We start from the raw sequence: 13905 nt of genomic DNA, 5'->3' as shown, positions 1-13905 counted from the left end.
TATTCCATATTAATTTTAAAAATAGAATAATTGAGAATATGACGAGTTTATCTATCATTCCACTAATCTAGCTCTTAATACTTCTTAAATGTTACTACAGTTAAGGTCTATTATACAATGTATATTTGTTGAATTCTAATTTAAAATTAAATACACATGGAATGAGGGAACACTAATTTATATGAACCGTTTTTGTAGGTGTTTTATTAAGTTAACCATGTAATTTTAAGTAATCATTACCACACAGAAATATTTAAAATCTGCAAGAAAGTTTTCAGCAATGGATTATAAATGAATATTTAAAAATTTAAAATATTCTTCCACAAAAGACTTGTGGATCTAGCATGCATTACTTTTATAGGGCTATTTGTAATTATGACTGCTCCCTAAAAGTTGATGATAAAGTAATGATAACAGAGCCAATTAAAAAGCATGTTGGATTAGGTGCTCAAACCCTTGAATTATTGAGCAAAACATGACAATGGTTACTTTACTCCTGAATTAGGTGTATGTTCTGCACACTTTGAATTTGCATTTAATGAAAAGTAATGAAAAAAGATACAACAGAATACTAACAACTTTGAGATGAACAAACAAAAAGAAAAGCACTAGAGAAAAGAAATTAAAGGATGCTTTAAAAACTAAAAAGACCTTAATTAATATTTAACTAACTACTGTTTGAAGCTTTAGGAGCTGTCCAATAATTCTTCACAGTAAATAAAAGTTTCTCTCTTTTAAGAGGCCCATCTTCATGGTCAACAATTTGACTTTCCCAATTCAAACCGTTGACTATACTCTTTACTTTTACTAATATATCAACATCATCTCTGATTATTACACTTCCTTCTGGCCTAAGAATCCTATCCATTTCTAGCAGAATGTCTTCTAATTCACATCTGCAACATACAAGTAGGTTAATCCGTACTTGAATCTGTTAGATTACTTCAAACAATGAGCCATATTTCCAAGATCATTTGTTAAAAAGGGACAAGTATGTGTTATATAGTGTATATGATATTGAATTGAATATATAAATACCTTTGGTTGTAAAGGCTGAAGACTGAATCAGCATGAATTAAATCATAGGGTTTTTTACTTAAATAAATTGTTTGCATTTCAAAATTACCTGGTTCCCCTAAAACAGATTCTGCAACGTGATTATCCTTTTTGTATTATTATATAAATCGTTCTAGGGTGCAAAGGGTTATATAAAACATGAATCATCTCACCCTAGGACGATTAATGCATGAACTTGTGAGGCAAAGTAAGAGTAAATCGTGGCAGGGCTTCTTGGGTTAGAAGTAGAGTATAAATCGTCCCAGGGTAGTAGGTTTTACGTGTTAATGGGCTAAACCAAACTGGGCTGCTACGATTTATGAGTTATTGAGACCCTCAGGAGCCTGGGACGATTTATGTGTTACTTTGTAACACTCAAAGGGCTGGGACGATTTATGCCCAAGTTATAACCCTAAGGACTCAAGTCAACGGGTTAACGGTTCAACCGGAAATTCATCGGTTGAACCGATTGACCTGGTGCAATATAATTAAAAAATAAAATATATTAAAAATTTTCAAATTTAAAATTTAAATACATATTTTCACTAATAATCCAACTTCAACTTTTTTAAAAAAATTTGAAACTCAAGCGGTTCGGTCGAACCGGTCTTATCGAGTGATATCAGTTTAAACCATTTCATTCTGGGTTTGACCATACCCAACCGGTTCGTTCCCTCATCTGGTCAGATCATCAGATTGGAGGGAGGTCTTGGAGCCACCATATTTGACCGGAGAGGAAGTTTGGAGGGAGAACTGTTTTCGGGGGTGGGACCAGCCGGTGGCGGAGGTGCAGCTGGTGGTGGGCAGAGGCGTTTGAGTGGCACCGGGGGTGGTGGCAGTGGGCCGTCGGCGGCCGGTTGGTGGAGTTGGGGGATCTCACCGGCGGTGGTAATGGCCGCGAACCAAGGAGATATGTACCGCCTAAACGGCATTGCGCATGTTGCTGGATTTATCGATCAAGAGGTAAGATTTTAAATTTTCTAATGTTTTTAAATTTTGGATGATATAGTATGTTGGATGATATTGTATAGGGTGAATATGCATCTTAGAATATTTTTTTATTAAGACGTTGTCGGATACCATGTATAGTGATTTAGTTAGTTTTTGGTTTAGTATAAGATGTTAGAAATTAGTGTTCTTAATAGATTATGGAATTCGCTCATGATAGGGTGATGGTTCTGACGGTAGAATCCCATGAAATTTGCTGATTTTACTATTGAGTTCGGACCGGACTGGACCGAACCGAACCGGACCGAACAGGACTGGATCGAACTGGACCGGACCGAACCGGTTCGAGAGAAAAACCGGGCAATGGGGTTCTGAGCCGGTCCAATCTGATGATCTGACCGGATGAGGAAACGAACCGGTTGGATATGGTCAAACCCGGAATGAAATGGTTTAAACTGATATCACTCGATAAGACCGGTTCGACCGAACCGCTTGAGTTTCAAATTTTTTTAAAAAAGTTGAAGTTGGATTATTAGTGAAAATATGTATTTAAATTTTAAATTTGAAAATTTTTAATATATTTTATTTTTTAATTATATTGCACCAGGTCAATCGGTTCAACCGGTGAATTTCCGGTTGAACTGTTAACCCGTTGACTTGAGTCCTTAGGGTTATAACTTGGGCATAAATCGTTCCATCCCTTTGAGGGTTACAAAGTAACACATAAATCGTCCCAGGCTCCTGAGGGTCTCAATAACACATAAATCGTGGCAGCCCAGTTTGGTTTAGCCCATTAACACGTAAAACCTACTACCCTGGGACGATTTATGCTCTACTTCTAACCCAAGAAGCCCTGCCACGATTTACTCTTACTTTGCCTCACAAGTTCATGTATTAATCGTCCTAGGGTGAGATGATTCATGTTTTATATAACCCTTTGCACCCTAGGACGATTTATATAATAATACAAAAAGGATAATCACGTTGCAAAATCTGTTTTAGGGGAATCAGGTAATTTTAAAATGCAAACAATTTATTTAAGTAAAAAACCCTTAAATCATAAGTTCTAGGATAAGTGGACATTACTTCGCACCTGCAACATAAGATTAGGCCAAAAGCAATTTACACCACTGTAATAGTTTGTGGGAAAAAAAATAAAATATAAAACAAAAAACAAAAGTCTGGTCCTAACTTCTAACACCACTGTAATAGTTTGTACTACATATATGTATGTCATGCTGTATATCATATATGTTACTTATTATTTTCGTTTATCATGCATAACTAATTATTAGTTTGAATTATAATTTAATATATATTCTTCATATCGTGTCATTTTCATTTAGATGAAAGAGAATTTAAAAAGTTGGTGGAACGCCTTTGCTATCTCTTTTCAAAATCGGAATTTCAAGAAAGCTACATATTCTATTCGCAAATTGATTTACTATAGTCATATAAACATAAAATTGTGAAAAAACTTTGGAAGGTTGACATCATTCCTTTTGCTTTATTCCTTTAAATTACACTTAGTAAGGATGAAAATAAGAAATTTGTAAACAAGAATTGAAATTTAATCTAAATAGAGAAATGAATGTTTATTGAAATTTATTAGACAAAAAAATGTGACACTTAATTTACTATTTTTTCTCAATTAATTCTTTTGTGAGATATTTGTAAAAGATATTTGGATCCTGTCTTTTTTTTTTTTCTTGGATATCTTGGTGAATAAATACATTAATTATTTTTGTATGGTCAACCAATGAAATGCAATTATAATGATTTGTATTTAAACTCAATTCTTTTCAAGCCTTTTTCTATTTGAGACCTCATTCATTTTGTATCAAATATCAATATTGGTATTTTATACATATAAAATAAATTGGTTATAGTAGTTTGTGAAATAACATGAATTTAGTATGAGACATTAAATTTCATGATTTTTTGTTATAAAAGGAGCATTTATAATTTTTAACCTCTTATGAATATTATACAAAAAAATCACTCAATGCATTCTATATTTTGAAAAGATTAAATAGCGTGTAATAAGAATTTGTCTTAAATTTTTTAAAAAGATTTTATTGCTATTTTGCGATTTTAATTAATATACTTTTATATATAAACATTGATATTTATTAAATTTGTAAATTTTTTATATGAGAGTTGTGAAGTAGTTTAGGTAATTGCTTTGTAAGAAAGGATAATTTAAATTTAAATATAATATTTGTTAAAATATATGTTCTTTCCTTTAAAAATGATCAATTAAGTATGTATTATCTATCTTAAATTAGAAATTATTAAAAAAATTATTAAGTAATCTGATTGAATATTAATTAGTATATCTATATACTAAGTAAATTAATTTTTCTCACAAATATGTAATAATCTTTTTGTGGCTAATTTTTTTATATAAAAATTATTGTTATATTATTTTCAGTTATGGAGAAGTGATGTATTTTAATTTAATATGAAAATAATTACAAATTAAAGAGTTCGATTTGTTGAGTTAAAAATTAAAAAAAAATTAAAATTCACAAATCGAAAAATAAGTTTTCTAAAGGTCACAAATAAAAAAAATAGGTTTTGCATTTTAAACATTTTAAAAAATTAAAATTTACAAATCGGACCTTTTGAAGTTGTGATTTCTGTATGAAAAAAAAACACACAAATTTACATGTTATTAAAAAACATTATTATAAATCCAATATAAAATTAAAAATCTCTCTTTTCATAAGTAAATAATTTATAAATATAATAAAATAAATTATTTACGTGACTCGTGCGAAGTGCGGTTTCTACTTTCTACACTAGTTTTTTATATTAGAAAGAATACGTAAAAGTGCGGATAATTAAAGAAAGTCTGAAAAGAAACGAACCTGGATTTAAAATCCACCAAAGTGCGTTCAATATCAACGGTGGCGGTGTTGATGAAGCTCGGCCCTCCGTTGCGGTGGCTGCTAAACGGATCCCTACTGAAAACGAACAAGTAAGATTTCGTTACAGTTGGAAAAGAAAAGAACTGAACAAAAATTAGAAAGAAACGAATGTAACTTCATTTTTGTGTTGATCGTGTGAGGCATCGGTTTCAAATCGATTCCTACAATTGATACAAATGAATCCAAACTTGAAATGTGCTTGATCTGAATGAATCTCCAAATCGATATTTCTGGTGAATTTGGTGTAACAATTAACGCACTCAGACAATGGGGCTTGATTTTTCACACCTCCGTCTTCCACACCTCCGTCTTCATCAGACATGCCAATTCGAGACTATATACTCGAGCACGAGAGAGAATTTGAAATTTGGAAGGTGAGTGAAAGGTACAGGCCTCAAAGAGAATTCAGAGAGAGGAGAAAAAGACGAATGGGGCTGAAAACATGTGTGAATTGTAACAAACTGAATAACTGAATATTGGTCTAGAAGCTTCTGCTGAGTCAGCAGGGTCCGCTAACTCTAACAGAAAAATTGAATCACAGCTTATTAGACTAATAAACTAACTAAAACAGAGTAAGCAACAAACTAACTGAAGCAGAATAAGCAACAGAACACGTGACAGAGCAAGCTATTTGCTCAATCCCTACAAGTTGATGACAAAGTAATGATAACAGAGCCAATTAAAAAGCATGTTGGATTAGGTACTCAAACCCTTGAATTATTGAGCAAAACATGACAATGGTTACTTTACTCCTGAATTAGGTGTATGTTCTGCACACTTTGAATTTGCATTTAATGAAAAGTAATAAAGAAAGATACAAAAGAATACTAACAACTTTGAGCAAACAAAAAGAAACTCACTAGAGAAAAGAAATTAAAGGAGGCTTTAAAAACTAAAAAGACCTTAATTAATATTTAACGAACTACTGTTTGAAGCTTTAGGAGCTGTCCAATAATTCTTCACAGCAAATAAAAGTTTCTCTCTTTCAAGAGGCCCAACTTCATGGTCAACAATTTGACTTTCCCAATTTAAACCGTTGACTATACTCTTTACTTTTACTAATATATCAACATCATCTCTGATTATTACACTTCCTTCTGGCCTAAGAATCCTATCCATTTCTAGTAGAATGTCTTCTAATTCACATCTGCAACATACAAGTAGGTTAATCAGTACTTGAATCTGTTAAGATTACTTCAAACAATGAGCCATATTTCCAAGATCATTTGTTAAAAAGGGACAACTATGTGTTATATAGTGTATATGATATTGAATTGAATATATAAATACCTTTGGTTGTAAAGGCTGAAGACTGAATCAGCATGAATTAAATCATAAGTTCTAGGATAAGTGGACATTGCTTCACACCTGCAACATAAGTTTAGGCCACAAGCAATTTAGACAATGAAGAAGAGAACATTATGTTAAGGAGATAAGGAAAAAACAATGTTGTGCTAACCAATTATGGTATGTTCCAATCAATCCCCTTTCATAAATTGCTCCAAGTGTGTCAACCTTGGCTTGAACAGGAACCACATTCATGACCCAAACAGGGTACTCAACAAGAGAAGCAGCAAATCCACCCAAGTAAGCATTCATGTCAAGAAGGTTTCTGTATCTCCCAGCTTTACCTAGCTGACTGTTAACTTTCTTGTAATATGATATCCTTTTCTTCCATAATTGATTGTCCTTTATGAAGGTTGAAGGTGTAACCCCTTTTATGGTCTCCATTTAAATCCTTGGTGGGGGTGGCTGTTGGCTGAATTTTTTAGTTATGGAAGCTGAGTATGCGTTGTGCTTCGTTATGGATGTTGGAGGTGTTAGACAAATATGTGGGACAGCTTTTGCTGCGTTTTGGTGTGAAGAAATCGGACCATTCGATTTTTTTGAGTGAAAAATTTTGTAAACAAATCGGAGGGTCCGTTTTCAATAGAAGGGAGATTTAAATTTTGATGAAAGCTAATCGGACCGTCTGTTTTGTATATGTAATATTTTTTTTTATTTTCCAAAAACTAAATCGGACGGTCCGAATTGATTATTATATATTTTTTTTAATGAATTTAAACTAATCGTTGGGTCCGATATATATATATATATGAATGTGTCTAACGCGTAAACAACTTATCATATTCAATCTTCTTCTTCTTCGGCTTGCTCTTCTTTTTTATGCTCCTGTATTTCTCTTGTTGGGTATGAAGAAAAAAAAATTGATAGTGAAGTTTCTGTTTCTGTTTAAGTGAGTAAGAGAAATGGATGATAGAGTCCTTTTGAAAGTGTATTGTTTTGGTCAGATTTTATTACAAACATCTGAAAGAGTAAAATTTATTTGTGAAGATCTGTTAGATGTTGTTATTCCCTTCATAATCTCATTTAAAGAGCTCAAAGATGTGATTTGTAAGAAGATAGATTCGAAGATGTCAAGAAAAATATAAAATACAGATATCCCATACTAGTATTTGGTGGATTCTTTCAATTTCAAACCAAATATATAACAGACGAAGCGAGTATCCAAGAGATGTTTGCAATGTATATTGAAAGTCGTTCTCAAATCTCGTTCATCGAATTGTACATTGAATTCGAACAATCTGAAGCCGACCGAAATATTGTACGGGAAGATTATAATAGTGACATTGAGAAAGAGTTTGAAAGCAATTACAAAGTTGTTGGTCCAAACGGAGATGAAGATCAAGGCGACGGCACTGTGGCTCCAAATGTGACAGACGTGACAAATGCACTCGCAAACAAAGTGCCGTTTGAGGAGTCATCTTTCATGCGAGTTTTGAATTTGGAAGCTATGCATGCTCCGGAGTTTTCGGAATATATGAGTGCAGGTACGTAATTGTCTATATTTATAAGAAGGATTAGAATTTTGTAATAGTTGATATTGATGGATGGATCAAATAGTTAAGTGACATGTGAAAATATACTCAATTGACATTTGTAAAAGTGTTTATTTAGTCAAGTTTAAGATAATAATATTTGTCCACTCATCACCAAAAATAAATGAGTCGTGGCTGTGGCACAATTAAGATTTTTAGGACCAGTCAAGACTTCTCCGTGTGCCTTGTCTAGATTCCGTTCCTGATGAGTAACTCCCTGAACGAAACCGAACTGTCGTCTAAACCTATCGGTTGCATGTCATTCAATACATTCAAAAGACACCAACGACACCGTAGTACTCCACACAACCGAGTACATGTAGATGTATGTAGAAATTATGTTCGAATCAATGCGATCAACAATAGAGGTGCACATGGGCCGGGTGAAGCCGGATGTGATGTGATTCAGACCCGACCCGAAACATACACCGGCTCTATTTATTAGACCCGAACCCGACCCTAGACCCGATGAAACCAATACACTTTTAGGCCACAATTATACCGAGTAAAAACTGGGCCGTTAACATTACATTACGTTGATACCTTCTTGTAAGCTAACATGTAAAAATATCCAAATTTACAAGACTCCAACCATTATTTAACATGGTAAAATTTACTTAGAAAAATATAACAAGAACCAACCCTTCTTCAAAATTAAAGCATAACCACAATCAATACTAAAGCAAAACCACAGTCAATACTAATATTGTCTAATAATACTAAATATTTAAATCAATACAAATAACACAATATTATGCATTAGTCTAAAGTCTTATGCATTCTAAACATAAAACATTAACTTATAGTCTTATAATGACTAATAACACAAAATATTAAGGTTTACAATACTTAAATTCCACATAAGAATAGTCATGATACATCACTAATAACACAAAATATTAATTGTATATGATGACCGGGTCACCGGGCCGACTTCGGGTGACCCGAATTATGGCCCGGACCCGACCCGAAATAATGATCGGGTCTATTTTTGAGACCCTTACGCGGCCCTAAACCCGATGAAATCACACCAAATTAGCCCCTAAAATATTCGAAACTGGGCCAAACTTTCGAGCCGGACCAGGTCATGTGCACCCCTAATCAACAGCACACGCCTCCATTGATAGTAATAATTAATAAATAAATACTGAAATTTATTTAATTCTAAATAATATTTATCTATCTACGCCTGCATTTATAATTTATTTCTTCTAAAATTTTGTTTGTCCTTCAATTTTTTTTTTATATTTCTATTCTAAAATATTGACTAAACAGAGTCTAGCTTCTACGATTTTGTTGAATGAAGCATTTTGATATTAAAAATAAGAGTAGAGTATCGTTTTTATCTTTAACATTTGGAGTAAGTTTTAAAATTGTCCCTAACGTTTGAATCATCTTATTTAAATCTTTAACGTTTCAAAATTGACTCAATGTTGTCCTACCGCTAAAAATATGTTAACGAAATTGATGACAGAATAAAATTGAGACGATTTTAAAACGTTGGGGATTTAAATAGGACGAAAATATTGGGGACAAAAACGATACATAGAAATAAATTTTAATTTTATCCTTCACTAATATCAATCTTTTACTGTACATAGTTATTCAATTATTTTTTAATCACATTTAAGTAAATTACACTTAATCACATTACTTTGATTCTACGATTAGTAATATATAATTTGAAAAAAATATTAATTTATTTATATATAAATAATTAAATATATATTTATATATGGATATATAATTATATATACATATTAAAATAAGTAGTTATTAATAAATATTTGGGAGTTAAGTTTAATTTTTCATATGTGAATAAAAGAAATTAATTCATGAAAAAAGAGAGTCTGAATTTTATGCAAGTTTAGTGGAGTTACTTTAATGAATACATATAGTCCTTTTGCAAGCTTAACAATAGGTTAATCCACAATCAAAATTTATTTTTATTTTCTCAAAATAGTTTAAACTAAAAACACAACTACAACCAAGCCCAATATCATTTTTAATAATTAATCATAACAAACACAATTAAGTAGCTTCTTTTATATACCACCATCACGTGATATTGATGTAACATATGAAGTCTGTCAGAGTATCAGTTACTATGAATAGATTATCTTTAACTACATTCTCTCTCTACACACTTGTCTCATAACCTTTTTTGACAACACAAATATATAGGTATAGAAAAAATCTTTCTTCTACATCATAGAATTCACCTTTAAGTATATACTCAAAATTTAAAATATTCTTGCACAAAAGACTTGTGGATCTAGCATGCATTACTTTTATAGGGCTATTTGTAATTATGACTCCTCCCTAAAAGTTGATGACAAAGTACTGATAACAGAGCCAATTAAAAAGCAAGTTGGATTAGGTGCTCAAACCCTTGAATTATTGAGCAAAACATGACAATGGTTACTTTACTCCTGAATTAGGTGTATGTTCTACACAAGTTGAATTTGCATTTAATGAAAAGTAATGAAGAAAGATACAAAAGAATACTAACAACTTTGAGATGAACAAACAAAAAGAAAATCATAAATAACCTTAACACCTTAACACAAACTTACTTTTCATATAAAGATTACTAAACATAAATCACCTTAATACAAACTTACTTTTTTATAAAATCAAGTTTACAAAATCAATTTTATGCAAATTTCTATTTATAAACTATAATCCAAACACCTAAGTGTAAACTATAATCCAAACACACACTTAATATCACACACACTTAATATCTCGGTTCATGAGACTTGTAATGGTACATACAACCCCTTATTTGATATTCCATAAAAATAACTCCTCACATCATCTGGTTTGACATATACCAAATGAATTTTGAAAGGACATTTATTAAAATACAAGACATGAGAGTTTTTTAAAACAATAAATGTTGAATCTCTCACTCTAGCATCCCTCAAAAAAGTTATACACCAGATTAACCAAGTCCGGCATTTTCATTTCATTACAAATGTTGGCTAAAATTAATAAAATTATACTCGCCCTCTAATAATTCTCTAAATTAAATCTAAATCTGAATAACGCACAAACTAGTGCTTTAATAATAATTTGAAAACATATATTCAACATACATGGAGAATGGTACAGTTAGAATTTGAAGACCTAATATTCAAGGATATATAACAAATCGTCTAAATAAATTAAGAGACTTGAAATTTGACAAGATTAAAGTACAAAGACAAAAGCTTAAAGAGTATGAATTAGGGCAACAACCAAACAGGAGGACAAAGGAACTTCACCGCTAACAATACTCTCTGGAAACTTCCATGGTCCAAGTCAAAGATGCCGATATCTTGAGCAACAGGACCGTAATATAATGATAGGTTATCCGTAAACCAAATCTGATTTCCTTTGCTTAGATAAGGCACAGGAATTTGAACAGAAGAATTAAATCCAATCACTAGTATATAATTACCTAAATTATCTAATGTTGACCATTTTTTCCTGTTTCTTTTTAACTCATAGATATCGAATTTAGAAGTTTCAAATTCTTTGCCTTTTTTCTCTATATGTCTTACCAACATCAATAAGCTTCCATTGGGGCACCCAATAAGATATTTATGCCTGAGAGGGCTTAAGAAAATTTTAGATGGAGGTCTGGTTTCATGGATTCCTCCCTTGAGCCCTGCTCTTGTCTTTGTATCAAATTCATATAGCTGCCCGTAATTGTTTATGGCATATATCTTTTCTTGGAAAAATATTACATCATCAAACCTCTTATCTCTTGTCGGAAATTCTACCCATCTCATATTGCCAGGCTTGTAAAAGGCCAGTCTCCGGTTAGGTCCGAATATCACTACCGCCATAAAATTTTCAATGTCATGCTCAGGAGATGAGTTTATAATAACCTTATAAACATGGCGTCTATGCACTAAATCTCTTTCCATGGTGCTCCTAATGTCACGAAAATCCCACAGTGTGTATTCATCCCCATGATTATCAGGCTGGTAATCAATTATATCGGGAAAAGCTGAGACTGGAGGAAGATACGATCTACGATTTGTAAATGGATTTAACATTTGCATAGTGCCATCAGATATGGATTGGACAATAAACCATCCATGACCAGAACCGCGGATGAACTTGTTGTCCGACTGCATCTCTGGCAGCTTGACATGGTAAATATCTTTCTCTTCAAGGGCGCAAGTATCAAGAGTTTCATCATCTGCAGCAGCTAATTGCATGAGATGATAAATCTCCTCGTCTTCGTATGAATGATTCTTGACAGTTTCGTCAGGTAACAATAACCACGGAATTTTGTTTCCATTGGGAATCTTTGGAAGTTTCAAGCTCCACTCTTTGCAAACCAATCGAAGTTGGATGTAATCATCGTAGGCATGGAACCGTTTTGAAATTTCTTTCAACAAATTTTCATCGATGTCTGCCCATCGATTAATCTCGTCCATGTCTCTGACTCGAGCTATGTTGAGTTACAAAGAGTCAGATCCAAGAATTTGAAAATTCATAGAAAATAAACGTCAATTCACTCCCACCCACAAATAAAACTACAAACACGAAAAAGGATTCAGAGCTTGTTTGGGTGAACTTCTAAAAAATATCTTTTTTTTGAGTTATTTATTTTTAAAAGATTTTATGGAAAAGTAAAAATAATTTTATGTTTGGATATTTCATGCAAAAAGATCTTTTTATCTATCAATTATGTTTGGATATAACGATATAAAAGTACGTCTTTGTTTATTTATTACATGAAAAACATCCCTTTTTTTTAAGGAAAAAAAGATCTTTTAAAAAAAAGATGTAAATTACCACTTTTCAAAAAAGATTTTTTTTATTTTTCTAGTAGCTTTTACTTTTACTAAATTTGTCAAATACGTTAAAAAATAAAAAAATCTTTTTTTTATTTCTTTTTTTTATTGAAAAAAAAAATTTTTTTTCAAAATAATGACGTCCAAACAAGTACTCATAATAATCGTCAAAACCAAACCCTAGAAAAAAGTCACTCTGTGCTGCATCAAAGAATCATAACCATAGTTCAACCAAATCATATATCCAACGAAATCATAAGCATAATTCAACCAAATCAAATGAAGCCATATAGGAAATTCAATTCAGAATTGTGGCAATGTTTTCATTTTGAATCAATAACAGCAAAACAACAATTCACCAAAACAAATTTAACATATTGGATTTAAAAATAAATCTCAGCAGAATTAATAAATTAAACAACCAAAACAAATTTAACATATTGAATTTAAAAATCAATCTCAGCAGAATTAATAAATTAAACAATTGAATTTATAACTCAATCTCAGCAGAATTAATTCAATATCAACGGACTCAATTCAAATAAAAATTCAAAACATTAATATCTCAAAATTCAGCAGAATCTTCAATAATACATCATATGCATGTTTAGAATAAATTTCAAATTTTAGAGGGATAGAGTCAGGGAGATAGAATCAGGGAGAGTTAGAGACTGAGACCTGAGACCTGAGACCTGAGAGGGTTGAAGCAGAGACTAGAGACTCCACGCCGGCGATGAGGGGAGAAGCAGAAACGACGCACGGGGAGGAGGGGAAAAGCGGCGACGACCCACGGCGAGGAGCAGAGAAGCGGCGACTACCCACGGCGAGGAGCAGCGACAGAGAGAGCTCGGACAGAGAGGGCGACAGAGAGAGAAGGGAGAGAAGGATGGTGGCTGTTCTTCGTATTCGAAGAGAAGATTAGGGTTTTCTGCTGGGTGCGAGAGAGTGAAAAAGGGTTGGGGGTAGGGGTGTTATGCGCTGGGTTTTCTTTTTGAAGAAAAAAAAAACGGCGCCGTTTCAAAGATTTGCAAAGAAAGATGTCGGTTTGATTTCGGTTGCTCAAAGATATATACATGTGTTTTGAATTATTTAATTTAAAAAATATAAAAATATATTTTTTTAAATTTAAAATTTATTACAAAAGAAGATAAATTAAACAAAATTTAAATATTAACTCATAAAAATTATAAAATTAACTTTTAAAATTTAGAAATTAATATCTTTTAAAATGAAGTTGACAAAATAGTAAAATAAAAAAATTAATCACTTTTAAATTAAGATAGTTAAATAAAT

The 13905-nt window shown here is 32.0% G+C and overlaps 2 protein-coding genes and 1 long non-coding RNA gene across 5 annotated transcripts; all 3 read right to left on the bottom strand.

Moving 5' to 3' along the window:
• Window positions 1–3005: 3005 nt before the first annotated feature.
• LOC148566370 (uncharacterized) lies at window positions 3006–5358 on the bottom strand. 2 transcript variants are annotated; one of them, XR_015883770.1, is made up of 3 exons: window positions 5053–5358; window positions 4878–4973; window positions 3006–3097 (listed from the first exon to the last, which is right to left on the bottom strand). It is a non-coding gene; the product is annotated as an uncharacterized LOC148566370 (long non-coding RNA). The 2 variants fall into 2 exon arrangements; XR_015883769.1 differs by having other exon boundaries at window positions 4878–4970.
• A 482-nt stretch (window positions 5359–5840) lies between these two features.
• LOC148566369 (putative methyltransferase PMT15) lies at window positions 5841–6668 on the bottom strand. Its single transcript, XM_088488990.1, has 3 exons — window positions 6397–6668; window positions 6228–6305; window positions 5841–6084 (listed from the first exon to the last, which is right to left on the bottom strand). Exons 1-3 carry the CDS (start codon window positions 6666–6668, stop codon window positions 5841–5843), a joined length of 594 nt encoding a protein of 197 aa, XP_088345116.1.
• A 4192-nt stretch (window positions 6669–10860) lies between these two features.
• On the bottom strand, window positions 10861–13649 carry LOC107644804 (putative F-box protein At5g60060). 2 transcript variants are annotated; one of them, XM_016348727.3, is made up of 2 exons: window positions 13291–13649; window positions 10861–12266 (listed from the first exon to the last, which is right to left on the bottom strand). In XM_016348727.3, the coding sequence occupies exon 2, from the start codon at window positions 12250–12252 to the stop codon at window positions 11047–11049; it is 1206 nt and encodes a 401-aa protein (XP_016204213.1). In that variant the 5' UTR covers window positions 12253–12266; window positions 13291–13649; the 3' UTR covers window positions 10861–11046. The 2 variants fall into 2 exon arrangements, with proteins under 2 accessions (XP_016204213.1, XP_016204214.1); XM_016348728.3 differs by having other exon boundaries at window positions 13298–13646.
• Window positions 13650–13905: the final 256 nt, after the last annotated feature.

Source organism: Arachis ipaensis, chromosome B5, assembly GCF_059453495.1.
Source record: "Arachis ipaensis isolate K30076 ecotype BB chromosome B5, ASM5945349v1, whole genome shotgun sequence".
Classification (NCBI taxonomy): domain Eukaryota; kingdom Viridiplantae; phylum Streptophyta; class Magnoliopsida; order Fabales; family Fabaceae; genus Arachis; species Arachis ipaensis.
The sequence above is the reverse complement of the archived record's forward strand: the minus strand, read 5'-3'. Positions and strand labels throughout refer to the sequence as shown.